This window comes from Marmota flaviventris, chromosome 1, assembly GCF_047511675.1.
Source record: "Marmota flaviventris isolate mMarFla1 chromosome 1, mMarFla1.hap1, whole genome shotgun sequence".
Lineage (NCBI taxonomy): Eukaryota > Metazoa > Chordata > Mammalia > Rodentia > Sciuridae > Marmota > Marmota flaviventris.
The window spans coordinates 78840669-78868565 of record NC_092498.1 but is presented as its reverse complement, the minus strand read 5'-3'; the positions used below and the strand labels follow the sequence as shown (position 1 = coordinate 78868565).

At 37.4% G+C, this 27897-nt stretch overlaps 1 protein-coding gene across 1 annotated transcript in view; it reads right to left on the bottom strand.

Annotated features, from left to right (window-relative positions):
• Hdac9 (histone deacetylase 9) overlaps nt 1-27897 on the bottom strand; it is an 861354-nt gene that overhangs the window by 208016 nt on the left and 625441 nt on the right. The window contains exon 18 of the mRNA XM_071613675.1: nt 26942-26991. Coding sequence (XP_071469776.1) covers nt 26942-26991 — 50 coding nt within the window. The remainder of the gene's footprint in view (nt 1-26941; nt 26992-27897) is intronic.

Below are 27897 nucleotides of genomic sequence, written 5' to 3'. Positions count from 1 at the left end.
GAGGGAGGGGGCAGGAGGGCAACAGAGAGAAAGCAAATCCGTGAGGAAGGGCTGGCAGGGTAACCGCCTATGTACAATAACATTAGTCTTCCGTCTTGGCCAGCTGAGAAGGCCTTCTGGACATGGCTTTGCTTATACTTTTTCTCTACACTGACTTCTCCAATGGAAACACATTCCTGCCATGCCTCACTGCCATTCCCTGTTTAGATTTCTCATTACAAACAGCATTACATAGGCCGGATCTGGCTTAGTTACAGGCCTGGTAGAAACCAGGCCCCAGTAGTAGATAGAGTAAAAACTAAGAGCACTTAGTTATACATAAAAATTGGATTTGCAAGTGCTGGAGGGGGAAAATTCAAATACCTTTCTAACTGCAGGTTTACAGGGAGCCAAAGACAATTTTTAGGCAGGTAGCAGTAGCAGTCAGTGAGTAGGAAGTAGCAACCGCAGCTCAGGTTCTGAATCAATGGAAGGAACATGTGGTCCTCACCCTTAAAACCCTCACAGTAGTGCAAGGCGCAATGTGATTTTCAAAGGAGAAGCCTAAGATTTCTAACATTTAGTACAGTTGGCTGGATTCACTGCATGCTGCTTTCATTAAAAGTAGATAGGTCAGTAAAATACATGGTTCCTCCTATAGTAGAGAGCACCATTGTCAAAAAAGACTACCCCAGGGGCTGGGGTTGTGGCTCAGCTGTAGAGCACTTGCCTCGCATGTGAAAGACCCTGGATTAGATCCTCAGCACCACATAAAAAAAATAAGTGAAATATAGGTTAAAAAAAAAAGACTACCCCAATACTCTGGATTCTCCTTTAAATATTGGGAAGGGAATCTTTCTCATGCATGTGATATGAGATTATATATATATGAAATTTTATATATATATATATATATATATATATATATATATATATATATATATAATGAAAAGTACAAAGGTAGGGGTTTATAATTATTATATATTGCATGTTTTATGTATAAGGTATTTCTAATGTAATAAATAGAAGTATCAGATAGAAGACAGGACCAATTTTAGGATGCATGTATCATGTGAAGCACTAGAGAATGAAATACAATGTTTGTGAATGTTAAGCCTCCCCAAATGAGGCAAAAAACAAAAGTTTTATATCAAAAAATGAGAATTAGATTCAAGAGGCCTAATCACATGGAACAAATACAATAAATAAAAGTAACATATATTTACAAATTACTAAGCAGTTTTCTGAGTATGTTCACAGCTCTCTCTTTTTCTCATGCAGTTCTTCTCATCTTAAATGTTGTTAAGAACAATGAATAAATAAATAGTAAATGAGAACCATAAGTTAATAAATAATGACATACAAATAGCCTTAAATATATAAGTAAGTAGATAATTAAGATTCTCTAAAAAGTAGTCAAAAGAGAAGTCTCTGGAATCAATCTGTAAGAGACAGAATAGTGGCTTGATCATTACACCTAAATGACACAGAGCAGTTAATTAATATCTCTGTGCCCTGGTTCCCTTGCCTGTGAAAATGACAACTTTTAAAAAAAGTACCATGTGCATATGACTTCGGTCAGGATTAAAATGAGTAAGTGATAAGCAAAGGTTAGCTACTTCTATTTTGTCTACTTTTGTCCCCATTTTGAAATGCTTGGCACTCAGTGGAGTTCTAGAAAGCGTCTACTGAGCATAACAGTTTGCACCATACTCTGCTGGTTCTAAACCCTCACACAACCTGAGGCCCTGTCAGCACAAGCCCTTTACCACACCCCTGAAGAAACCTGGGGTTTCTAAAAACATTTGGCTTGTGTCATAGTCATCACTGCTCACTCAAGAGTGAAGGAATCACTCAAGTGGACACTAGATGCCAACCATTTTCCTTCAAATCAAAAGTTTTACTGAACCAATGTAAGTACATACTTATTTGGGATTCATGTGGATAAATCTTGGAGGAAGATGGCTGTGTCAATTGAAAAAGTCAAAACCCAAATGTACATTATATGGATGGTTTTGCATATCATTACAGACCTACAATGCCACACAAATGCCTGGACTCACCAGATGTTAAATTACTGGGAAGACAAAACAAATCACCAAATTCCAAAAGACTTATCGGTAACCCCAAGACAAATATAATTCTAAACCCCTTTCCACTTTTGAATATAATATATTTATATTATATTTATAATATACATTTTATTTCTTCCTCTATTTCTAAAAACAGTAGAGAAGAATTTCTGTTAGACTTTAAATATGGGATGTCCTCCAAAGGTAAAAATGAATAGATTGTGAGAGCTGTAACCTAGTAAGTCCATCCTAATTTGAAGGGACTGGTTGGGTAGTCAGGTGGGTGTGGCTGGAAGAGAAGGGTCACTGGGACTGTGTCCTGGAAGAATTCATTTTCCCTATAATCTCTTCCCCTCTTTCTCTGTGCTTCCCTGCCCCTTGAGGTGAGCAGAATTCCACCACCACACCCTTCCACCATGATTTCTATCTCACCATGGGACCAGAACAACAGAGTCAGCCCATCATGAACTAACCCTCTGCAACCATGAGCCAAAATACACTTTTTCTCCTCTAAGTTGTTCTCTCCAGGTATTTTGGCCACAGCAACAGAAACCTAACTAACACAATTTCCTTCCAAAAAATATTAAGACTATACTTTATTAGAAAAATGTTCCGGCAGCTAAGAACAATAGTAGCTACAAAAAATTTATGTGATATCCTGCCTGTCCATACTTATCTTCCTGAAAGTATTCTTGTAGAGCTAACACTCCATATGATTGTCATTAATTTTGGTGTATAAATAACCAGTCAAGAAAGTTTTTGTTTCAATTCAGCTAGCCTCCATACTACTACTACTATGAGTGAAGTTTTTTTTTTTTTTAAATAAAGATATAGTTATTGTTCTCAAGAAGTGTTGGGCACATAGGAAATCAATGCATACTAGAGGTTTTTGGTCTTTAGCCAAAGTTTAGTAGGTTAATCTCTGACTGGATTCTCTTTAGGAACCTACAGAATTTATCATTCATTCATTTACTTACACATAAAGAATATTTATCTAAATTCGACTTCAACCTATATTTTATATACATTTAGTTTATAAATAAATGTCAATAACTGTCAAGTTTGTTGGACATAATCTGATCAAAATGGGTCATTATATTGAATTTTGGGTTTATGAACAGGTTTGTCTTAATTCAGGTTGCTATAATAAAATATCATTGACTAGGCAGCTTCTACAACAGCAATCTACTTCTCACAATTTTGGAGGCTGGACGTTCAAGAGCAATGCTGCCTGAGTCTGTTTCTTGGGAGAGTCTCTTCTTGGCTTGCAGATGGCTACCTTTCTACTATGTCCTCACATGGCCTTGTGTTTGGGTTCCTCTTGCACTAGGATCTTTATGACCTTATTTATCCTATTTCCTAAGATCCTATCAAATACAATAAAATTAAGGTTATGAGCTTCAACATATAAATTTAAAGGGGATATGATTAACTCTATAGCAAGGTCATACCCCCAAAGCTTGTTCGCAAGCATTCTTTTCAAGTCATCATATTCCAAATGGTGCTGCAGGATCAAATTAACTACCCCAAACTATCCACATGCATTGCCAAGTCTTAGAAGAGCTCCAACAATGAAACAGAAGTTATAGTCCTTGTGACTAGAAGAAACATCCTTGTCTACTCTTGTTCTTCCCTTCACAATGGTAGAGAATAAATATCCCTTTTATGTTCCTCTTATTAGTGAAAGAGTTTGCCAAAAACACTTTACTACATCAGTGACAGCATCAAGAGAGTCACCTACATATGAGAGTTCTGATTACAACTACTGCAGGATTTCTTAACAGTAGGAAAAACTCTGTGAAGGGATAATGGTTGTGTTTAACCACTGGTAGTAGTTCTTTCCATGGAATAATATTTGGGGACTGGAAAGGAAGGGGAAAGACCAAGGATTATTTAAATGAGATGGCTACAAATGAGTAGGATCAAGGGGCTTAATTAGCAATCCCATGATGGTGGAAGCAAAGACTAGATAGCTTAGAATAAGAAAATTGGCAGGCATTCTAGCTTTTGGAAGTTGAAGAGCAGTGGTACAGATTTGGCTGTGAATATGAAAAATAACGTAAGATGTAGTTGGTGAGAATAATAAAAGAGGAAAAAATGGAGGTGGAGCAGGAAATTGGCACGCTGACCAAGTTAGGTCGTTACTAAGATCTTTCTGAAATAATACTAAGATATGCAAGGCGATCTCTTAACAATAGAATGATTTCCTTTTTGAAAAATAAAAGTGTTTTATCATTTTTTTCCATGCACTTCATCTGTTCTCCAACATCTTGGTGGGCGAGTGAGTGTGTGTGTGTGTGTGTGTGTGTGTGTTGTGTGAATTAAGGGACAACATCATATGAGCTGAAAAGAAGATTAGAATTGAAATAGAAGAAATGAAAAGGACTGGTTGTCCCAGGATCACAGTCCTATGTTAATGACAGCAATGAGAAACTGCCTCCATAATGATAGTTCAGGGAGTAGATTCTTTCTACCTGTGACCACTAGGTACTGGGCTTGCTGATTATGCTGCATATAAGATACGATGACAGAAAGGAAAATAATAAAAGCCATCCTTCCAGTCCTGAGAAACTAGAGAAATGCAGATCCAAAAGCAACAGAAGCAGAGAGTGGTATGTGAGCAAAAGAGGCAAATGTTTCAGGAAGCTGACAAAATGGTGAGTCTTTGCTCTGATTCACATTTGGGACCTTTGGAATCTTGTCTGCACTAAATTGGGAATAATCTAATAGACTGTAGAGCAGTGTGGAAAAAAGAATAGAAGTTCAGACTGAAGCATTACTAAGATGTTCTTGGTTCTTGTGTCGCACAAATGGAAGCCTCAAATTCCCACAATCCTCAAGGGGTATGCCCTGGGAGAGCCTATGGAATGGACTAACTATGGTTGGGGCCAAGCGCAGCCCATGGGGGAGGCACAGGGGGTCATTAGCACCAACATGAGACAAGGGGAGGGTGCTGGAGCCCAGGGGCCCTGACAAGCTTCAGTTTGTGGAAAAAGCTGAAATCAGGAGTTAATCCCTTGGCAAACTCAGCTTCAAAGAGAGAGCAAGGCGACATTGGGAGACTGACATGAAACCTGAGTATGCAAAGAATAGCTAGAGGATCCAAGGACCCCATCAGGTCTCCATCCCTTCTTTAGGTATTGAAATGCCACCATTAGAGGAAAATCTGAGCGACTGAGCAACTACTTAAAGAGAGTCAGCCTAGCAATAAAAGTTGATCTATAACAGACAGAATTTTTAAACTGAAAGGAGGTTGTTTAAACTGGAAGGGACTGAAATATTTTAACTGGAGAGAAGAGCAGTGTAGTTGGGAGGAGAAAGACAAGACGTATTCATCTTACCCCTGAGGAAGTGTGGATAAGGTTGTCTCATTTTCAAGGTCAGGAGTGTAGTCTGCTGGATAGCAGAGGAGAAATCTAGCCAGGATTCTAAACAGAAGTTCCCAAGAACATGCTGCTTACGTGGGCGAGCAGGGTATAATTGTATGTTAGAATTAATATGGCAATACCCCAATTACTGCCCCCTTGAAATTCCTCTGGCATCTTTACCAACCTTGTGTTTATGCGCCATTCAAAAATAAGGGAAAAGAAAGTATTTTCAATTGTGAAATATTTCTGACAATGTAACTAATGTTCAAAACATAAAGTAGTCTGCCCAGTAATCTGTCTACAGAAACCTTATTTTATTGCTGGAATAAAAAACTATTAATCTCAAAATAGTCCCCCTAAATTCAACTCACTTTATCAATATGTAGGAGGGCCTGAATCTAACATGGGTCCAAATCTACAGTTCAGATGTGATAAGGGAGACAGCCCACAAAAAGGCTTTCACAGAGAGGAATCTAACAAACTTAGTAAGATAGGGTGGAACTACACTTTGTAGGAGAGTTGTATGAGCTTAGCCTTCCAGAAAGATTTGGTCATCAGTGGAGAAGGTGCAGTTCCAAAGTCAGCAGTCTGTCACTGAGATCCCCTCAGCCCATGCCCTCAGTGACACAAGTCTACTTAGTAGGGTAGAGAGGGATGGGTGGAGAGAAATACAGTTATAAGTAAAACCATTACTTAGCAGACCAATAAAACTGGCTTTGTGTTTTGTACATTAGTTACATTGTCAGAAATGTTTGATAGTCATGCTAAGTTAAACAAGCCAATCCCCCCAAACCAAAGGCCAAATGTTTTCTCTGATATGCAGATAATGATCCATAATCAGAGGGAGTAGGGAAGAAAGAGAAACTTTGAATTGGGCAGAGGGGAGTGAGGGGAGGGGCGGGAATGTAGGGTTGGTAAGGATGGTGGAATGAGATGGATATTATTACCCTATATACATGTATGACTGCATGAACGGTGTGACTCTGCATCATGTGCAGTCAAAGAAATGAGAAGTTGTGCTCCATTTGTGTACAATGAGTTGAAATGCATTCTGCTGTCATGTATAACTAATTAGAACAAACAACAACAAAAACAGAGGTTGAGAAAAAGAAATGTTTGGTAGCAAGTAAACTGAAACAGGCAAAATATTTTTCTCAACAAATAAGAATAAAGTAGAAAGCTTTGGAACCAATTTTTAAAATATTATAAGCTTAAAGGAGGGAGAGAGGCAGATTCTCCACTTGCCTATAATCTTTAGAGAATCCAGAGCAACTGGCATTGCCAAAATGCATGAATATTGATACTATACATCAACAGCAGACAGCAGGATTCATTGATATGAAAGAGGAAGGGAGGGAAAGAAGGAACAAAAGAAGGAAAGGAGGAAGAGAGAAACATGGTAGTATTCCTATTATTCATTACCCAAGTCTTCTAAAATACTTAGGGAGATACTCACTCTATGGAGCAAAGGAGGAACTCTAATAGGAGAAAAGTAAAGGCCAATACACAGTTGTTAAATATGTATTTTAAGAAACTTTCCCTCTACATAACACTATTCACATTTGAAAGCAGAACATGTTGCAATCTCCCTCACGGATAGTGAAAGAGAGTAAGGGATAATGTGTAAACCTGTGTCAACCATTAGTGGTGGAGCACAGAGAGTAGAAATTGGACTTCACCACTCAAATTCAGCAGAGAAAGTCAGAAAACTAAGATGCATAGCATGTTTCATTGTATATCCCCTACCCTAAAATTCTGTTCAATTTTCTACTGCTTAGAAATAACAAAGCCAATAACAGTAATGATAGTTATCTAACAGTCATGGAGAACTTATTATGCTCCCAGAATTGTGCAACCCTCTTTACCTATATTAATTCATACCATTTTTACCACTACCATTGACATAAGTGTTCTAAATAAGCAGTTTCACATATGCAATTCACAGAGAAGATTCAGCTTGTAATTAAAGAAACTGGAATGAGAACCCAGAAGAGTATGAGCTCTTAACCCATATTGATTTTCATGCTAGTAAAATCAAAATTTAAAAATTAAAATGAAGCTTTTAAAAATATTTATTTTTTAGTTCTGGGTGGACACAATACCTTTATTTTATTTTTATGTGGTGCTGAGGATTGCATCCAGTGCCTCATGCATGCTAGGGGAGAGCTCTTTCTCTAAGCCACAACCCCAGCCCCTAAAATGACTTATTAAAAGCACATTCTAATCATATTTGCAGACTCTACAGAGTTTCCTAATTATTTCCTAAGGCTACATAAATGCCTTATCTTCAGAATTATTAAACTTCATCCTCTAAAAATTGTTAAAGTATTTTAAAAATCAATTGTTTCAAGTTGTACCTGATATAATTATGCTTTTCCTGAGTGTTGTAATTTGTTTGCCATTATTCTACAGCAGTGATTCTCAGTGAAGGTGGTTTCACCTCTCAGGGGTCATTTGGCAATTTCTGGATACATTTTTTGTTGTTATGACTGAGCCAGGAGGTGTGCTACTGGTTTCTGGGCGAAAGCCAGGAATCATGCTAAAATATGACCTGCAACAAGACAACCCCCAGGACAAAGAATTGTCTGATTCAAAATGTCAGTAATGCCCAAGTTGAGGAATCCTGCCCTAGAAACACTGAGAAAGATATAAATAAGGGTGCTGCCTTCCCTATATTGGCTGCTGGAAATACCAAAGCCAAAAATGGTAAAATGGTAACTACATGTACTTTATGTACGATCTTCATTCCTGGATCACTGTATTTTCATCTTCAGATAATTACTACTCTTTATTTAAATTGTAAATAGCTATGCTTGTTTGTTTTGGAGTCCTTTATTTGTTATTTAAATTCTTTTACCATAGGAATTAAAGGAAAAACAGTTATGTGCCAAACAATGGTGTTTTGGTCAATGACAGCATCTATGTCAGTGGTCCCATAGGATTATAATGGAGCAGAAAAATTCCTATCGCTTAGTAACACTGTAATCATCATCATGTCATAGCAAATATGTGACTAATGTGTTCGTGACAATGCAGTTACACAAACCTACTGTGCTGTCAATCATGCGAAAGCATAGCACATTGAATGCTCTACAGTACCTAACACTTGATAATGAGAATAAATGATTATGTTACTGATTTATGAACTTACTAAACTACACATTTTTGTTATTTTAGAGTCCTCACATTTATATTAAAATAAGTTTACTGTAAAAAAAAAGTCTGCTGTGTTATGCAGGCAGGGACCTAATTTACCTTGTTTATCACATCTCTTCACTGCACCCCAAGGCCATCCTGAGTGATCTACCTATGCTATGTAGATTTGCGTAAATAGACACTACTATGATGTTTGCACAGAGACAAAATCACATAACTAGGCAGATGCATTGTTCATAACATACCCTCATTGTTAAGCCATGCATGACTGTATAGAGCAAGATGGAAGAAAAAGCAAAAATGGAAATCCAAGAGGATGCCCAGAAGGTGTGGAGGAGAGGAGAGAGTGGGAACGTCATTACCCAAGTCTTCTAAAATACTTAGGTACTCTCTCTGCAGAGCAAAGGAGGAACTCTAATAGGAGAAAAGTAAAGGCCAATACATAGTTGTTAAATATCTATTTTAAGAAACTTTCCCTCTACATAATACCATTCACATCTGAAAGCAGAACATGTTGCAATCTCCCTTACGGATAATGAAAGAAGGTAAGGGATAATGTGTAAACCTATGTCAACCATTAGTGGAGGAGCACAGAGAGTAGAAGTGGAGAAAAGTACTTTCTATTTTTATTATTACTTTTAAAATAATTTTGTTCTTTTCAGATAAACATGACAGTAGAGTATATTCTGACATATTTATACAAACATGCAATAATTCTTATTCTCTTTGGGATCCCAGTCTTATAGTGTGCATGATGTGGAGATTCATTGTGGTGGATTCATATATGTACATAGGAAGTTGTGTTAGATATTCCATTGCCTTTCCTATTCCTGTCGCCCCTTCCTCCCCTTCATTCCTCTTTGTCTAATCCATTGAACTTCTATCCTCCCACCCTTTTTAATGTGTTAACACCCACATGTCAGAGAGAATTTTCAACCTGTGGTTTTGGGAATTGGTTTATTTTATTTAGCATGATAGTCTCTAAATTCTTCCATTTACTGGCAAATGTCATAAAGTCACTTTTCTTTACGGCAGAGTAATATTCCATTGTGCATATATACCACATTTTCTTTATCCATTCATCTGTTGAAGGGTATTTAGGTTGGTTCCATACTTTAGCTATTGAGAATTAGCTGCCATAAACATTGATGTGGCTGCATCACTGTAGTGTGATGATTTTAAGTCTTACAGAAATTGTGCTTCTTGTCTTGCTTTTTATTTGGAATATGACCAAACATCATTTATAGCAACACTGTCTTTCTCCCGAATTTATCTAAATAACTCTGTCAGCTGAAGAGTCAATGCTGCTATTAACCTAATCTTTAATTTATTTATTTAGGTATGAGGGATTTAACCCAGGGGCACTTAACAACCGAGCCATATCCCCAGCCCTTTTTATTTTTCATTTTGAGACAGGATCTTCCTAAGTTGCTTATGGCTTCGCTTAGTTGCTTAGGCTGGCTTTGAACTTGCCATCCTCCTGCCTCAGCTTCCTGAGACGCTGGGATTAAGGGCATGCACCACCATGCCTGACTTTGCTATCAACCTATTCTTAAGCATGGTTCTTCCCTCAGTTTCACAAATGTTAGTGACAGAGCCAGGAAAAACTTTTTGTGGTTTTTCCCATTTTTTGCTTCAGCCTCACCTTATATATATATATATATATCCTTAACACATCAAAAGAAAGTCTGCAACTCATGTTAATGATTTAAAAAAAGAAATAATTATATATCATCAGTGGCAAAATAAAAGATCAAAGGACATCATATAAATATGGGCATCTCTACAAAACAAACAAGAACAAGAACATAGACAACTTCCACCTACTAAAAGTAGGGTCGTTGAGTAGCAGTTGTTCCTGAAAACCTTAGTTTGGCCCTGCCCATTGGCAGACAGGGACAGCACAGAGAGCCTGCTGCCTTTGTGCAGCCCTGATTCATTGTGTTGCATGAATATGTGAGCACCATTTTTGCATATACTAATCCTCCCAATTGCTCACTTCCTTTGAAACAGATTCTGAGCAGCTGAGAGATGGGTATAACATTTCAAAAACCATCATTTTCACAGTTTGTTCATTCCACTGTAAATTAGGATTTTTAAAATGGTAAAAATCCAGGGCCACCTCAGGATTTTGCAAGAACACAGATATTTCCTGCATGCTCTATTATCCAGAGGCCTCTGTGCTTTTGGAAACCTTTAGGGCAAGCCCTTGGTGGCCTTCAGTAGTTCTTTGTTTTTGTTTTTTTTTAAATTGTTTATTCTGAATTTGACCACATAAAAAAAATGGACAAGAAAATAAAAGTGTGACTAGAAGTTTACAAAATGATCAGAGTTTCCAGTAAGTTAATTGTCCATAAATGTGTCACTGGACAATATCCATTATGTTAATTTATATTTCAAAAAATAATAATAACAACTGCAACTTTCTCCCCTAAGATATTTCCTCAGATCTGGAACTGAAATAATTTAAGTGTTAACAATTTTATGACGCATTTTCTTGATGTTAAAGAGATGGGTTGACAAATTAGACATATTTGGACCAAGCAGAGTTCCTGGACAGGGACAAGGTATTAAAAAAATTGGAGAGACTTGCATATAGAGGGGTGTAGATTAGGGCTAAAGGTGTTTGGATGACTCCCAAGGCCAGCCTGGTAACATACTGTGACATAATGTAAGGTAAATGGCAGAGGCATAGGGTGGGGATGGGGGTCCTTTGGTTGGAACTGTGGTTGAATAGAATGTCTTTGCCCTGTCTAAAAGGGCAGGGTCTACACAGTTTCAATCACTTTTTGTCATAAGGAAATGATGGAATGATATTTCATTAGTAGTCCTAAATATAGTGTTCTAAGGTGCAACATTTCAATATTTAATATTGATAAAGAATTCACATTTTTAAAAAATCTTAGACTAGGCTAAAATAAGCCTATCTGTGCTGAAGGCTGTCCCTGGCCTGCCAGTGTGTAACTTCTGCTATCCAAGGTGTTTTAAAATAATAATAATAAAAAAATATTTCTGTGGTGCTGAGGATCAAACCAAGGGTCTTGTGCAAACTAGGCAAGTGCTCTATCATTAAACTACAGCCCCAGACCCTGGAATGATTTATTCTTACACACAGTTTGAAAATTCTAGAGCAGGGAAGGCAAAACCATGTCTCAGAGGAACTAGCTGAGCTGACGCTTTGTGTGGTCACCATCAAAACTTAACCTAAGGAGACTTCTTCCATTTGGGCACTGGGGAAGTCTAACCAGTCTAACTCTTAAGAACGAGCATTCATGAAGGATTCCAGCCTCTGCCTAAGGATAAGAATAGAGAATGCTCTACTGAATCTAATGAAAAATGACTAGGGTTATTTTTTACTATGTCTCTTTTGTATCTCATTTTTAGTCATTTGTATTTATTGCATCTTACAAAAGTATTGTTTTGTAATGTGACAGATGGGAAATAAAACATGAGTAAACAAAACCTTTTCCTTCGCACACAATTTGAGAAGCATTAATTTCACTGAGAAAGGATTTTACTTGCAAATTGTACAAAGAAAGAACTCAATCTGGGAAAAAGGGATACAAAGAAAGGTGAAGCCACAGCAAGACTGGAAAGGTGTTTTAGGCATTTTGATTTCCAAGTTAGCCTTACCAAGCGAAGTTGTACTAAGAAAGAATGGCTTCCAATAATTTACCTGGTAGTAATCTCTATCTGGAGCTTTCCACTATCCCTGGATTTGGAGAATTTGTCAGTTTCACTTTTACTTTTACCAGATGTGACAAGGAACCAATCTTTGGGCAAAGCTTCCTCTGATTCTAGGTGGTGGCACTGGCAAGGGGATCATCCCCATTTAGTACAATAGCACTTATCAATTGTGTTGATTTGAAGGTTCGAGACCTTGAAAACCAGGACATCCACTTGCAAACTATTCAGACTTGGTTAAGTTTATTAATGGATTCAAATTCTGCCCCCTCCATGAAGATAATACCATCTTTCTCATAGGATTATTGTTAGCATTCAATTAGTCAATGCATGTGGAGTGCTTCACATAGTACAACTCAATGCCGAAATAGTAAGCTCGCAATAAACGTTAAACAAGGAGAAAAAAAAAAAATCCCAGAGTTCTGGTTCTAACATTACTTTCTATTTAGCAGCACATCAAAGAACAAAAATCATCTGTGATAATGCTGGAAGCCAGAAACTACCTCCAATCAGACAGCTACATTTTTTTAAGCAACATATGGATCTAGTTCAACTGGAGTTTCCTGAATGAACGTGGGCCTTTGCAGACTCTGCCAAGCACATGCAGCAAAGCTCAATCACTGGCACTTGAAACAAAGCTAATGCTCTGAAAAGCCGCACATGATAGAGATTAAGCTACCTGTCCTCAAAGTGGATGTGAAGGTATTTAAAATGGAAAGGGAATGACTGAGAAGCAAAGGAATTTAGGCACAGTCTCCTTTGTATAATCTAAATGCAGCTTGTTGATTTCTTTCGGAAATATTCCCAGAGTTAAATATAATACCATTGTGCCCATTAACAAAACAGATTTCATATGCACTGTACATGGTTAACGCGGTACATGACTCTTGCTCAGATGCCTTGAACATTTCACCCTGAAAGTTGGGAAATAAAACTCCTCACCCAATACTAAGCAGTTTAGTAAGCTCTTGCTGCTATGCTCTGCTGCTAGGGCCACAGGGCATTTTTGAATAATTGAGTTTAAGCTTAAATAATGATCAGATGCCCCTAGAAACCTACTGACAGACACCAGACTCAACAAAGAAACAGAGGTTTTTCATCACAGTATTGATTCAGCGCCATTGTAGGCATGTTGTATAAAAATTCACTGTAAAAGAAATTCTATTTTTAAGTTTTGCATTGCATTAGGTAAAGTGTACTTTTTAAAGAATCATCTATTGTGGGTCAAATACTTCTGTATACAGCATCTTGATTTGGTAACATAGAAAGTAGTTCATATTTTTTAAAAAATCACTGAAATCATTCTTACTTGCCTTAATGACTACAATTTTATTTTTATTTTTTTTTCTGACTAGCTTACTCTGTTTTAAGCCCCATACATTGTGTAAAGGGACAACTGCAAGCCAAATTTCTTATTTGTTGGTTTTGAGAACTGGTATTATTACCTTTTCCCACTTCAGAGGTATTTGAGCATCTCAGTATTTTTCTCTCCTCAATTCTCTATTTTTAAGGCTAGAAGTGAGGTTTCTAATAGATATGTTGTTTCTGAACATGGAGATTAGAGAACATGGGAAGAGTGAAATTCAGAGGGAAATATATCAAACTTATTAGTAGATTCAGTGGAAAAGGTAATGAAGACTTATGCATTGTCCAAAGATAGCAAAAAGCAAATAACTTCAGTCAGCATTTAAAGAAAGATGTAGGCACTGAGATTGAGGCCCTGCATAACAACTGGGCACCTTTAAGCATTTTAAAAAACATTACCCATAGCTTCCTCTTATCATAGTCGAATAAGTGCATTATTGCTTTCACAAAAGAAGAAACTGAGTTTTCAAGAGGTTAAGGAACTTAACCAAAGTTAAATAGTTGATAAAGCAAAAAGCTGAAATTTCAACCAAATTTACCCCTGGACATTGATATTGTTATAGTTGTGAAGCCCTAAACACCAACGTAGTTCTATTTGGAGATAGTGCCTTTAAAGAAGTCATTAAGTTTAAAGGAAACCTTAAGAGTAGAGCTTTAAAACTAAATGACTGATGTCCTTATAAGAAGAAAAAAAGAAACCAGGAATGCAGATTTATTATGAAGAGGCTCTCTGAGGACACAACAAGAAGACAGCCATCTGCAAACCAAGGGCAGGAGCCTTAGGAGAAACCAAATCTGCCAACACCAAGATCTTGGACATTTAGTCTCCAGAACTGTGAAAAAAAATAAGTTTCTCTTTAAGCCACCCTGACCATGTTATTTTGTTATGGCAGTCCAAGATACACCACAAATATGGTGATCTTTAAGAAGGTTTTAAAATCCTTTAAAAATTGTTTTATATTGTTTGTTCTATAGTACTCTTCATTTTTATTTTATTTTTTTTTTGTAGTTGTAGATAGATACAATACCTCTATTTTATTTATTTACCTTTTTGTGGTGCTAAGGATGGAAACCAGAGCCTCACATGTGCTAGGCAAGCACTCCACCACTGAGCCACAACCCCAGACCCTATAGTACTCTTCTTGATGATAAGCCATGAGAGCTAGAGTAAGTGCCATAGGTGTAGGGATATGGTATCTGTTTTTACACTGTACCTTCAGGGTTTGAAACATAATAGCAATGGATGTTTAATAAATTCTGTTAAGAGAATGAATTAGAGACCAAGAACACATTAATCCTATAGTCATACTTTTCCAGACAGTGTTTATAAATGTTGCTAAAATTTAAAATGCAATATAAAATCCCTCTCCTACTCAGGTCCTGCAATACATATAGGACTGTGAAGAGTCTTCTCTCCTCTTCAGGCAGCCCCATCCCTAGACTCCCAGCTCTCATTGCCCATATTTGATGCCTCCTTTGATGCATCATCTTGCAACATGGCTCTTAACTAAATCATCCACCAACACCTGCAGTGTGCCCCAATACCCTGGACCTCTATCACCATAGAGCATCTCCACCTCTTATAGAAACTCCACTACACATTAACTATTTGCTCAAAGAAAACAGATGACTTAAGACTTATATCAGTTAAATTCTCTATGACAAACTAATGGGAGCCTGCTAACTGATCTTCCAAGAAAAATTAATTTAAAAAAATCTGTTTTAAAATTAGATTATGTGAAATCTGATTATCAGAGAGGACACTAAATCACCTTCCATTTGTCACCTTATTTCACAGACACAGAAACTGAGGCCCATAGGCCTCATTGTCTTACAGGATCTGGCCCCTCAGTGTGGTCCACAGTGAGTAGCACTAACATCACCTGAGTGCTTATGAGGAATGCACACTCTCAGGCCCCATTCAGGCCTTTTGAACTGGTCTCTGCACATTCGAGCTGGAAAACCACTTTTGAAGCAGTGACAGTGTGAAGATTTGAATCCAGATTTTTTTTTCACAACTAAATCAAGGTTCTTTGCCCTGTGCATCATTACTGGGGTTTCTGAAAGCACTGTAACCCCCAGTGTATAGCACTCCCCATGGTGCCATGATTTGAATGATAAACAAGATGTTGGGTAGGTAGGCCAGGTGAGACCTCAGGGTTGCAGAGCAGCCCATTTACTTTCTGCAGAACTGGACCTAATCAAGGCTCCCCTGTCCCACTGCCTGTAGTAAATCAGTGCCCATTTCCACATACAGCTGCCATTGATAACCTATATCATCCCATTTGATTCACCATCATTTAATAAGGGATACTTGTTTAGTTCTACTTCTTAGATGAAGAAACTGGAGCTCAAATAAGTGAAATAAAAATCATCAGAGCCTTTGTATTACTGGTTTCTTAGATTCCATCTGGGAAGAGGGACACATACCCTAAAATCATAAAATCACTCAGAGCATTTCTCCAGACACTTAGGTGTCAACACTTTAAAACCTCCTGAGAGCTCTCTAAAGTTTTGGGTGATTGTCATTTTCTCTTCTGTAGAATAATGCTGAGAGTCAAACTTCTGGGCTGAGGACCTCTCATGTTCTTTATTGCAATCTTCTTCAATCATCTCTTCAGCCTATAATAATGGGTACCCTCTCTTCTCATGAGACACAACATGCCATCTCCTTAAATGTATATATTCATTTCATGTTAGTTGTTCTGCTGAAAACCTGAGACCCTTGAAATGGAGCTGGGATGGATTTATGATGACAATAGGTGGGTAAACCCACATGCTTTCTCTCTTTTGTTCAACACTGGGAGGAAGACATGAATGACAGCTCATTCCCTTGGGATCACTTATAGGTTATAATGCCCACACCTTAGCTTCTTTAGTCATGGTAAGATGAAAAAGAAACAGAGTAGCTACAGGGAAGACCTTCAGATTCCAAATAAAACCATGGATATGATGAATGAAGACTGTGACTGATATTCCATATGGAAAGAAGGCGTGAACTATTCACACGGCAGCTGGAGGAGACAAGGGGCACATGGGGTGTGTTAATACTCTGCCACAAGCTGTTCCCAGTATGATCGACTGCTTTCTGGAAGCTCCATTGACCTTGCATGTGCAATTTCTACTCACTCTTCATCTTCAGAAAAATGTCCCTTTGCTATTTACTTGCCAGTAACAAGAAGAAGTAGTGAAATATGTTTATTCTGGCAAAAATGCTACATCATGAGACTCTTAGGACATTGACATAAGATACTAGTGCACTCACAGATTTGACAAGTCATATACAGATTCCTGTGGGCTACATGGCCAGTCAAGGAATTTGAGTCCCTATTCTTATTCAGTTTCAGTGAGTTCAGACCTACCAAGACTCAGTTAGAAATAGAGCCAAGTAATTTCATTTTAGTATTTTCCTATTGCTTCTTCATTTAATCTGATGTACATTCTGCATAAAGGGTACTTCATATTATTATTCACTAGACAGGGCATACTAGAGCCCTGTTTTTATAGGGAGAAGCTTAATAAAATTTAGTCTGACTCAGTAGGTGTATGAAATGAGATTTTAACTCATCTCACAGTGGTTTGGTCCAAAGCAGAGATGCTAGGCACAGATGTGTAATTTTTTTTACCCCAAATTGATGATGTTTGAGTGCTTAGATTTAACACTTCATAGGAATTTCAATAAAAAGGAGTATGTTCTTGGCAAAAGAATTAAGTGTGCTTTCTTGTGGCTAGGGCTGTTCTCATTTAGGAAGGGAGTATTGACACTCATGTGAGGTTGGAATTATTTGAGCTTTGAGTGCACAGTCTTGTGGTTAAGAGCTTGGAAATCAAGCATCTCTACCCCCCAGCACCTACTAATTGTGTGACTTGAACAAGTTGCCATTCTGAGCTTCAGTTGCCCTTTCTGTAGAAAAGTTAGCCTTAGTATTTCTTTAGTAATAAGAACCTTGGGATTATTATGAAGATTAAAAGAGATTGAGGTAGGTTTTCACTGGAAATAGAGAATGGCTACTATTTTCTGTAAGACTTTGAATCAGTACAGTTTTTTTTTTCTGAAACTAATAGAATATATTTCAAAGGATTCTCTAGGTCCTGCTTACTCCAGAGAATCTTACCTTTCCCATTAGGACAATGTCATCATTAAAACCAATATTCTGGATACCACTAGGGTCAAAATTAAGGGTTATTATTTTATTTAGTTAGAGTACAGTCCTAAACAACTGAGTCAAAATGTTTGTTGATATGGTCTCACTTATTATTTAGGATACTGAGGATTAGATATCAATAGTTGATAATAAAATATATTTCTCAAATTTAGACACCAAAATTTGCATTCCTTTCACTATATACAAGAAACACAAAATGTGATGCAAGAAGATTGAGAACTCATTATCCTTTGGTTAATGCACTAACCAAATGGCATCAACCAGTCAGTTATCCTGGATCTTGCAGTTCAGATATAAAGAATTCTTTATCTATATCTATATCTGAGACAACTGAGGCCAAAACATAGGCATGTCATTCAAAGAGACACTAAAATGCAGGTACAAAGGCACTGGGAAATGTCATATACATGTCAGGGCATTTTCATCAACTTGAAAATGGGCAGGTATTAGAGTAGTCTAATTTTAGATGCTGCACCATTTAAACAGGAAAGTAGGTCCAAATATCATCCTTAAGGACTGGGAGCCCAAAAGTGTACAGTGCTGCTAAGATGTAGATCCACTCAGACAAGCATCTCCAAGCCCAGAGACTGCCACTGAGTCCCAGATCTTTGAGTATAAAGATAAGTGTGCCCTTACCATCCCCCCTCCTCCAGACATCCAAGGCCAGACTTTAAGAGAGATCTCTGGATCTCAGAATGAGCCTGTACCTACAACTTGACCCTTCACCACTCCTGCCACACCTCAATCCAGAGGTCAAAAGAAAGTCCAGGTTCTCTCTTCTGGAAAGAACAGCCCTACCTCCAGTTGTCCATGCCTTCATGGAAGAGAATGGGGATGGGGCACCAGAACTCTGAGCTGACTTGGCAGCCCTCTCCCCACTCGCTGAATTTTCCTGGTTCCTCACCACTCTCAGTACAAATCTCATTATTCTCTGTACTCCTCTTTAGTCAGTCACCACAAAAATCTAGGACTCCCAAGTCACTCACACCCATTGATTTTAATCTCAAAAATGCAATACTTCCCACTGACCTCAGTTCCATCCCCAGCCCTGCAAGACTCCATATGCACTCTTTGCTTTCTTTTCTCCATAACATTCACCAACACACAAACACACATACAGGTTAAACTCACGCATATTTTTTTAAATCTTTCTCCCCCAGTAGAGTATAAACTTCACCAGGATATTTACTATTTTAATTTTGTATTTTAAAAGAAACACAAAATATTGTTTTATATTAACAATGTTTTGGTCAAAATACTTCACAAACACAAATCCAACAGTGATATGTCAGTACTATGTGTTGGGTATAGGCTTGTCACAGGGATATCTGAATCTGCAAATTTTCAGGGTAGAAAAATGACAAGGGGAAAATACAAGTACAGTTTTTTCATGTCAAAATGAAAAGCTGAGCTGGGGCTCAGTTTACCTGCATTTCAGACCTAGATTCCTTTTTTCTAGGTAGTGCCATATTCTTTGTCTTCTCCAAATTTTTATTTGACCTAATGTCTTACATTTTCTTGACAGTCAGAAGTAGCAATCAGTAGATGACTGCACATTTAAATTTAGCCAAGTATCTTTTAATTTCTCTGAATTTTTATTGCAAAGAACCATAAAACTTCTAAGTTAGATAGAATCTTACAATTCATCAAATCTACTTACCTTCAGCTACCACAGAGTCTAAGGCTCAATTTCTCTTGGTCTCAATGTTTACAATCAAGGCATATATGAAACTGGGGATAATTCTCATGGGACAAAAATTATAGAAAAAGAAACTCTAGAAATGGATCTGTTTTCTTCCTCCCTGATATCCTGTTACTGACATTACTTTGGTTTACATAGTCTGTGTGTGTGTGTGTGTGTGTGTGTGTCTATAGGTGACGTGGTACCAAAAACACAAAAACCACATATGTAAAGCTTTGATGATGGTATTTTCCAGCCATCCTATTTTGTTGACAACCAAAGAACTTTCATAGCTTTTTGATATTCATGTTTATTTTAAAAAAGAAAATGAAGTATTCTTATTTCAGAATGCATCATCTTGCACTTAGCTTTAATGTCAAAGCAACTGAAAGAATTTAATCACAGATGGGATGCTACAGCTAAGTGAATTAAGGAGGAAGTTAAGGTTTTCATTTCTAATTTTCCTCTTCCTGCAATGGACATCAGATGCTTAATGGTTCTACAAAATATCACATTTTGTAGTAAACACAGAGTAATGTATACATGTTTATCTCTGCTCAGAGTGTTGTCTATATTCCTACCACTATTATTCAGTATTTAATTAGCATAATCTGTGCAATACTGGAAACTTCTTTTGTTTCCTAGAAGGAATTCCTTGGCTCCAATAATTCTTGGTGCTATATTTTCCAAGTCTAGAGCAACATAATCTTTTTGTGGAATCCATAGAATGAAACAAAACTCTCAAAACAATTTCATTAAGGCAGTTTATCAGTTTTACTTTTTCCAGGTGCCGTGGGGTGTTCCTGTTAGTATCATTTACATCAAGTTTAAAGCTAATGAAAATCCAAATACAATTAGGAGGGGAGATGGGGAAAAGAGATTCCAAATCAGGGTGGATCCTCTCCTTGTGCTGGAAGGAAGAAGACTGTGATGCCTCTTTGATAGTGGCAGCAGAGGAAATGAAGCATTGATTGCAAGCCAGGTTTGAGCGGAACATTAATATGAAGGAAATCAACATCATCCTGATTACTTCATGTGAGAAACAGATGCCGACCCCCTCCCCTTTCTGCTGATGTAACAAAAGGCATTGTGTCTACTCAGGGTAATTGGGTGGGAATAACACACGATGAAATCTAGTTATGATAAAAGAAAAAGGGTCCTGAGTCAATATGAAGACCTTAGGAACATCCAAAGTCTGGGCAAAAACCTTAAGTGGTGTACTTTACAGGGGGTGGGGGAGTAGGCAATTTCTCTACCAATTGGCAACAGTGTGGTACAACTATAAATAATACAGTGTATCATTCTGGCCTCAGCGGTTAATGCCTGGCTGCCTTACTTTAATCCACACTCATAACCAACCCTCCATGTGCTACACACATAGACTCAGTCATTATTAAGTGTTCTTGACTCGAAGTATTCTTGAAGATTTAGTTTATGACTGCTTGAGTGCCCCCAAGGCCCTCTTCATCCTTTTCTATTTAGAAGGCCTTTCCTTTGTGCTCCAATAACATGACATTTGTCCAAATCAGCCCAATGGGTAGGCCCTGAGCATCTAAGAACAGCAGCCTTGACTCATTCGTCTTTGCATCCCTGCACCTTGCCTAATCATTGGCAATAAGTCTGGCCTGACTTTTCCCAGCCCTCCACTCCTCATCGAATGGCATAAATCATACTTTCTAAAATATTGGTATTGTTTTAAAGAAGATCTTCCATGTTTGTCAACTTTCCATTGCTATGACCAAAATATGGACAAAATTAATTTAAATGAGAAAATATTTATTTGGGGCCACACACAGTCTTAGAGGTTTCAGTCCATGGTTGGCCAGCTCTATTACTTTGGGCCTGACTTGAAGCAGATCATCATGGCAGAAGGGCATGATGAAGGGCATGGCAGCCAGGAAACAGAGAGAGGGGGTGGGCAGAGAGAAAGGGACCAGAGACAAGAAATGCCCTTCCAGAACATGTTTCCTGTGACTCACTTCCTCCAAAAAGGCACCACCTCCTAAAGTTTCTGCCACCTCTCAGCAATGTCATCAAATTATTAATTCAACAATGGATTGACCACTGATGAGGTCAGAGCCCTCATGATCCCTCAAATCCCTGCCTCTGAACACTGCTGCATTGGGGACCAGGTCTTTAATACATGAAACTTTAGGGGACATTCTAGATCCAAACTGTAATGCTATCCTAAATTACAGTAGTAAAATACATTTCAACAAAATCTTTCTATTACATTGAATTTAACTATATGTCCATAGATTTTGTCTTAAGTCACTCTCTAGTATTAGAATTAAAAAAAAAAAAATCAGAGCAGTTCTTCAAATGGTTTTCCATGGAACTGTTTCCTGTTTCTAAATAACTATTTTTTTTTTTTTTTTTTTTTTTGGTACTATGGGCTGAACGCAGGGCTGCTTAACCACTGAGCCACATCTCCAGCCCTTTTTAAAAATATTTTATTGAGAGACAGGTTCTCACTGAGTTGATTAGTGCCAGGTTTGAACTCATAATCCTCCTGCCTCACCCTCCCCACCCACTGGGATTACAGTGCGTGCCATCACTCCTGGCTCTAAATAACTATTTTTGAGTAATAATTCTAAGTAACTCTTGGGGAGAATAAATGTGGAGGATCAATGTTGTATAATATATAGTAAAAAAAAAAACAACAATATAAATGTATAAACATGGTATAAAATGACAGAATTTTCTTCTGAATTCATATGTATTTAAAATATTTTTGTGCATATATATACACATAGGTAAATTTATATATCAGAAGGAAAAGCTTACATATTAATTCTGACAGGGTGAAAGAAAATGTAAGATATTTCATCTGAATGTGCCTCCTCGACAGTAGGTATTGTGAGCATGTACCCGAGAGATCTTCAGAAAACCTCTGAGCAACTGCAAAGAGTCTTGAATCATACACCCCCAATAATCACTTGATCCTTTGCCCAACGTCCCCCTCCCCCAAACACAAAAAAAGACATTTTAAATCCATGCAAGAGTGTGAGATGTAGGTGTAATCAAATAGAATATGGGCAAAGTACAAATTTGTAACATGAAGCTGATTTTGTGTTCATAGACTCATCAAGCTGCTGCTGTAAACGGTGCTTTGGTTTTTGGCCCAACTTTGACCGGTCGGGTAGGCCCAGATTCTGCCCAGGCTCTGCAGCTCCTCAACCCTTCTAGAGAATTGTTTCACCTCTTCACAGCTCCTCCTCTTCTAATCAAGGGTCTGACACTGCCCATTGACCACATTTATTTTTCTGCCTTTTGGCACTGGGAGTTTGTCTGTTGCAGGATAAAAGTGGAATTCTCTGCTGTCTGCAGGGCTTTCCCCAGGGAACAGAGCATGAAACCCAAACTTATATAAAATCATATCCTGTTTGCAAACATCATATTCCCTTTGCTTCGCACTAATCTGGTCCTGTAAACCCCAGCACAGCTTGAGAGCCCATTCCTCATCTAAACAAATGCCATAAGCCCCTTTATACTTTTACAACCATGTCAAAAAATAATATTGCCTGCCAATAGTGATGTGATTGGAGTTGCCTCCTCCGAGCCATAAAAGAAGCGCAGAGTCTGTTATCAATTTCTCTAAATGTATCAGGGGAATTATGGGTCGATTCAGTTCCAAGTTATAAATGACAACTCAAAAGCCGCAGAAGCGTTTGAAGCTGGGAGCTGATGACGACATTATCATAAAAGCCTGCTCGTCCTTGCTTTTGTGGTTTTTTTTGTGGCCTATCAAGTGAAAAAGGGAGAATAAGGCTGAGAAATGACTTCAAGATTTCTTCACACAGCAGCAGGTCACATGGTCAGGAAAATGATCACTATTTTTAGTGATATACCCTGAGGAGTACGCACTAGCTTGGTCCTGAACTGGTTTTGTTTCCAAAGTTCCTTAGTTATCTATTTCCTTATACAATGACCAAGTCCTGGGTTTTGGTAAAATGCTCTTTTCAACTGGCATATATTCTTATAGATCAATCACATCATTAGAAATGAGTCATGCCATAGTAACTAAATAAAAATGAGATGCAAAAAGGAATTCGAAGATCTTGAGATTATTCATAAAATGCAATTCTGGACAGCATAATTTAAGGCACCTTAAATATCATTTTCCCACTGAGTTGTTTGACCAACACTCCAATACCACAAGCAATTGGGGGGAGGGAATTTAATAAGTAGAGGATTTTGATTTTATAATGTTCTAAGATATCTCCAAAACCAATGAACCCATCAGCATTCAGTAGCTATATGTTAAACCACTCTATAATGAAGTTATATATCCTAAATAATGTGACTTCACTTTAATAGTTGGAAATCACTGAGCATTTTGGAGTTAAACCAATGGGTCTATTTTTAGATTGTTTAAATGAGGAAAGTGTCTTAAACAAAAGGCAATTTCAGTAGTTTCCAAGCTTCCAGGTTACCCCCATGATGCTAAATCAGATCACTCCAAGTTCATACTTGGTATTTTGCATAGTTAATGTGTCTAGGATTGTTCTTGAGGTGAAAATTTAGACTGGTTCAAATGCAAAGGACCCAGAGTTTCTCCTAGCACTTGTGTCAAAATCAAAGATCTGAGAAAACAAGATCTGAACTGATAAGATTATGACTTAGTTTCTGAAAACAAAAACACAAAAAGAATGAATCCAATTGGTTTGCTAGAGCATCAGCAAGTGGGAGTTTATATGCACACTTGTGTTCCCCCATCCTCCCAGTCATGCATAAATTCCCCAGAAGACATAGAGACTATTTCAATAAGCAAAATGCCCTTCTTTAGCCTTCTCCAGCCCTGAGACAGCCAATCTCATCCAGGCCTCCTGCCCCAGAAGTTACCATGTTACATGTTTAGAGCAGGTGAATAGAGGTACTTTGTGTTCAAGGGATGGTGAGTCAGTGGCACATCCCAGCTCAGATTTGGAGGATGAGTCCTAGGGAGTTGTCCTCAGTTCTACTCTGGGTCATGAATTCAATGTACTTGTAAAGGACTGGGGTTTGACACTCACCATTCTTTTAACGACTTTGATGTCCTCCCCATCACTGTTCCCATGAAGTCATCATTTACTTTGTTTAATTCTTTGCCTCATTTGCAGGTTAATTATTTTTTAAAGTCGTATTATCTTAACGCTTTAAAATTCACCAGTGCAATCACTACAGTTTATTAACAGAACAAAGACATTGAATCATGTCTCAATAGGTAACTCAGCAACTTGTCAGAGAGTCTGTCTCAAAGTAAAAATTAAAAAAGGGCTGGGGATGTAGCTCTGTGGTAGAGTGCCCCTGGGTTCAGTCTTAGTACTGCAAGAAAAAAAAAAAGTGAAGAAATGTTTGGAAGTGATAGATATGTTTATCACATGGATTGCGGTGAGGGTACCATGAATGTGTACTTGTGTCTAAGCTCACCAAATTGTGCACATTAATTATTTACAGTTTTTAATACTAATTATACCTCAATAAAACTGATAATAAAATGAAAATCCAGAATAAAAAAAAGCTCTTCTCTTAAAATAGCCACTTGGGGTGTGAGAAAATAAGATCAAAAATCAATGAACTCCTTTGAAAAATCAGTTTATCCTTTGAATTTAAGAATGAGTTTGCAAGGTCCCACAGGAGATTTGCTAAAATGAGCAAGGATTAATGTGGAGTGGTGATAGTTCTGTGTCAAAGGTCAAAAAGCAAAAGTCACTGGTGAGCTGCCATAAGGAGCCATGCTACCTTAGCCACACCGAAATGCTGCTAGGCTGAAGGTGGGGTTGGGGCTGCGGCTCACTGTTAAAGACTTAAAATAAGATCTTTCAGAATGCTTTCACGTGAACATACACAGCATTCCCATACTTTCAGCTTTTCACCCTTTTCTGTGGGACATGAGGAGAGTAACTTCTCTGAGCATTTAGACTCTCATCTGCAAAATGGCATAATTAATAAAAAAGTGGCCATCACACTGGCTTCCTGAAATTCAGTTGTGCATTGATAAAGTATGAAATCCAAATGGATATCCTTATTTTCGGGGCGGAGGGAGGGCAGAATCACAGGCAAAGGAACACAGAGATATTCCTTATTAAGTCTGGCATCATTAAAATGATAGAATGAGGGCTGGGGTTGTAGTACTGTGGTGGAGCGCTTGCCTAGCCTGTATGAGGCACTGGGTTCAATCCTCAGCACCACCTAAAAATAATGGTCCATCAACAACTAAAAAATGTTTTAAAAAAGAGTAGAATGAATAAAAACTATGTGGGATTTTCCTGTATAAAATTTAGTTATAACTAATGACTGTCTAAAATATGATCCATAAACAAATAGGTTTGTTCTCTCTTTTCAGTATCCAAGTAACCTCATTGATTTAAATACTTTAGTCCATAGAGGTCTGACCTAGAATTGTGTGGTCCTAACATAACTGAGCATTTAGTTCTATGTTACTGGTAAGGGTTAACTTTAAATAGATTGCAGGTTATAGAGTTTGTTCTAATCATCTACAAAAATGTAGACATTTTTCTTCCTATGTTGCTGGATTCAAACAAATTTGTCCTTGAAATGTGGTATAAATATCCTGGGTCAAAAGGCTTTGTTAATTATTGAAGACAAAAAAATGGCCTCAAGGGGTTCACAAACAAATGCCCCATAATGCAAAGCACTTTGTGAAGTTTATGCCATTTTCATCAGGAATATAATGTATGTGCATAGTTAGTGTGATTCTATTGAAAACTGAATTCCACTGCAAAACTGTGTTAAAACTTCTTGCATTAACTTTTCTCCAGCTATGTGAAAGTCCAGCAACACTGTCTTCATGAGTGTGTGGCCGTCACACAGAAACTTAAAGTTTGAAGGCCCTCAAATTCCGTTTAGTTCTGTTGCCACCATCTTGAAGTGCTATTTAAGTTTTTAACAAGTGGCTTTGCATTTGGCAATTAGCTCTGAAAATTATACCACTAATTCTGAAGTACAATATAAGCTTTACTGGAAAAAAAAAAGTCTTAAAGGTAATTTTATAGATAAATCAAAGGAGATATTTTTTTAAGTTTCTGTTATTTAAAAAGCAGTAGTTAAGAACAGAGTAGGGATGAAGAGCAGGAGAAGAAGATTAACATTTAACAGGGATGAGAGGTGGGAGGGAAAGGGAGAGAGAAGGGAAATTGCATGGTAATGGAAGGAGACCCTCAGGGTTATACAGTGGAGGAGGTAGAGAGAGAGGAGGGGAGGGGAGGGGAGAGGTGGGGAGGGGGGAGGGTGGAGGACGAGAAAGGCAGCGGAGCACAACAGACACTAGTATGGCAATTTGTAAATCAATGGATGTGTAACTGATGTGATTCTGCAATCTGGGTATGGGGTGAAGGTGGGAGTTCATAACCCACTTGAATCAAAGTGTGGAATATGATATGTCAAGAAATTTGTAATGTTTTGAACAACCCACAATAAAAAATTAAAAAAAAATAAATAAAAAGCAGTAGTTAAACTCATACTTACCCCAAGTCCACCACAAGGTAAGGAGGAAAAAAACTTTTGAGAGTCATCACCTATATGGTAAGAAAACATAAAAAAATATACATTGTGAGTATTATTATTTATGTGGATTAACATATAAATTGTGTCACATAGTATTTATCATTGTACTCATAAGAAAAATCAATGAAATTTTGGACCAATTATTCAAAGAAGTTCATTTTAAGAATGCATTGTTCTGTTTATATAAATACATAAGTAAAAACTCAAAGCAAATGAATATTAATATTATTATATATAAAGATCTATTACCCCACAGGATCAAACACAAGCCCATGAAATTTGGGATAAAAGATTTTTTAATTGGTTTACTTATCCATATTGTATATTATAATTTTAAAATTATAATTTATTAAATTATAATTTATGAAAACTCACACAGCTATTGACTAAGTGCATTCCTCCAAGATGATACTTGATCCACAAGTTTTATGAAACTATATACTGTCATTTTGAAAATATTTGAGACACTAAGATGTCTTCTCAAGTAAACACTTATTCATCATTTCTATTTCAGAAACAGTTAATATACAGGATCTACTTAAGATGTAGCTAAGGTCAAGTATACCCATAAGCCTTTCTAACATGAACAGGTTTTTAAACAAAACACTATAAAGAAAAATTTCATTTGGGAAATTATAATATCAGTATCATTATAAAAAGTCTCCTTTAAAAATATATGCCAAAATCTTTAATTATGATTCTTTTTTTGGAACTGGCATTTCATGGGACTTTAAGCAAGTATTTCATTTATCTACACTTTAATTTTCTGTACTTATCTACTTCATGAATAGACAGACAAACAGTAAGTGTTCCCAAATTTCTGGCACTAAAATCTGTCTATTCATTAACTAAAAAGAAAGATAGAACATTTCTATCTAAGATCTTAGTCAAATGGTTCTAAAGTGACTTAGATGGGT